At 45.6% G+C, this 1,192-nt stretch overlaps 1 protein-coding gene across 4 annotated transcripts in view; it reads left to right on the plus strand.

Moving 5' to 3' along the window:
- The window catches only part of irak1 (interleukin 1 receptor associated kinase 1), a 15,355-nt gene extending 14,911 nt beyond the window's left edge, over nt 1–444 (plus strand). For all 4 annotated transcript variants that reach the window (XM_015397157.1, XM_015397172.1, XM_015397180.1 and 1 more), the window contains one exon: nt 108–444. In XM_015397157.1, coding sequence (XP_015252643.1) covers nt 108–190 — 83 coding nt within the window. In that variant the 3' untranslated portion in view covers nt 191–444. The remainder of the gene's footprint in view (nt 1–107) is intronic.
- The last annotated feature ends 748 nt before the right edge of the window (nt 445–1,192 follow it).

Raw genomic sequence — 1,192 nt, forward strand, 5'->3', positions numbered from 1 at the left:
GGCCGATGTCCGATATTCAGTTTTAAGGCCGATACCGATAGGGGGCCGATTATATCGTGCATCCCTAGTCCCTGATTTGGTCTCTGCTCATGTTTCTGTTTCCCCAGATGGAGGCGGGAGGAGCTCAGAGGAGCTGAGAGGACCAGAGGAAAGTGATGAGCTGGAGTATCTCCCAGGCGGGGGCTCCTGACGGGTCACGGTTCTGGAGCTGGGACCGTTTGGTTGTTCAGAAACTCTGAGGATCTGCTTTCCAGCTGGACCCTGAACGCTCATCTACTCAGACATCTGGACAGTTCTCCAAAACACCAGGAGCCTCATTTGTAAAACATTGCGTAGGATCCACACTAAACGTCTTCATAATGTCCCCAAAATGGCGAACACCCCAAAAAAAGTCCAGATCTTTTAAAACGATCACAGCTGCACCTGAAAGTGGTTCTGCTTCTGCATGTCCAACCAGGAACGTTAGCATGGAGGTCACGTTTAAACAAGCCAGCTGATCAATGTTAGGATGGTTACCATGGGAACCACAGGGAAGAGCAAAAAGCCGTCATACTGAGGCTGAAGTAGAGCGGTACCAGAATGGGAGATAAATTCAGACGTCTAAAACTCACCTGGAAGTGATGGCGTAAAAGAATCAGTATAAATACCCAGTAGTCTCCAGGTAACCATGGCAACAGGGCTGTCAGACCATCTGGACTTTATCAGGGAAATGTTTTTCTATCCGACCAATCAGCTGCTGATGACCTCATGGACTCCCCCCTTTGAGCTGGTGGCTAGCTTTCCACGCACGCCTCCTCTCTCTCTTGTCGTCACGTTTTTGATCCATTTCTGTTGCTCAGCTTTGAGGTTGGAATCACTAAAGACAGTAAACAGCCTGTGATTGGCTACTTTACAGGAAATCCCGCCTCTCTAGACAGAATCATTTTCCTGGGGTTGTGGCTAATAATGTTAGCATCTTCAGGCTTTTCTCTTAAAACTATTTTTAAGTAATTAGTAACGTAGTTTAACACGACCATCGTTTTGTTCCGACAGCAGCAGCTTTTTGCTCTAAACTGATGATTAATGTTCATTTGGAACTGCGCTAAGCTAACGTTAGCTTCACTCTTTATATTCAAAGTAAGGTTTGGATGAACTCGGGTTTCTAGTTGAACAGATATTTTTATATCCGTTACACATTTTTATTTTACTCTGT

Source organism: Cyprinodon variegatus, unplaced genomic scaffold (genome assembly GCF_000732505.1).
Source record: "Cyprinodon variegatus isolate N-32 unplaced genomic scaffold, C_variegatus-1.0 Scaffold28, whole genome shotgun sequence".
NCBI lineage: Eukaryota > Metazoa > Chordata > Actinopteri > Cyprinodontiformes > Cyprinodontidae > Cyprinodon > Cyprinodon variegatus.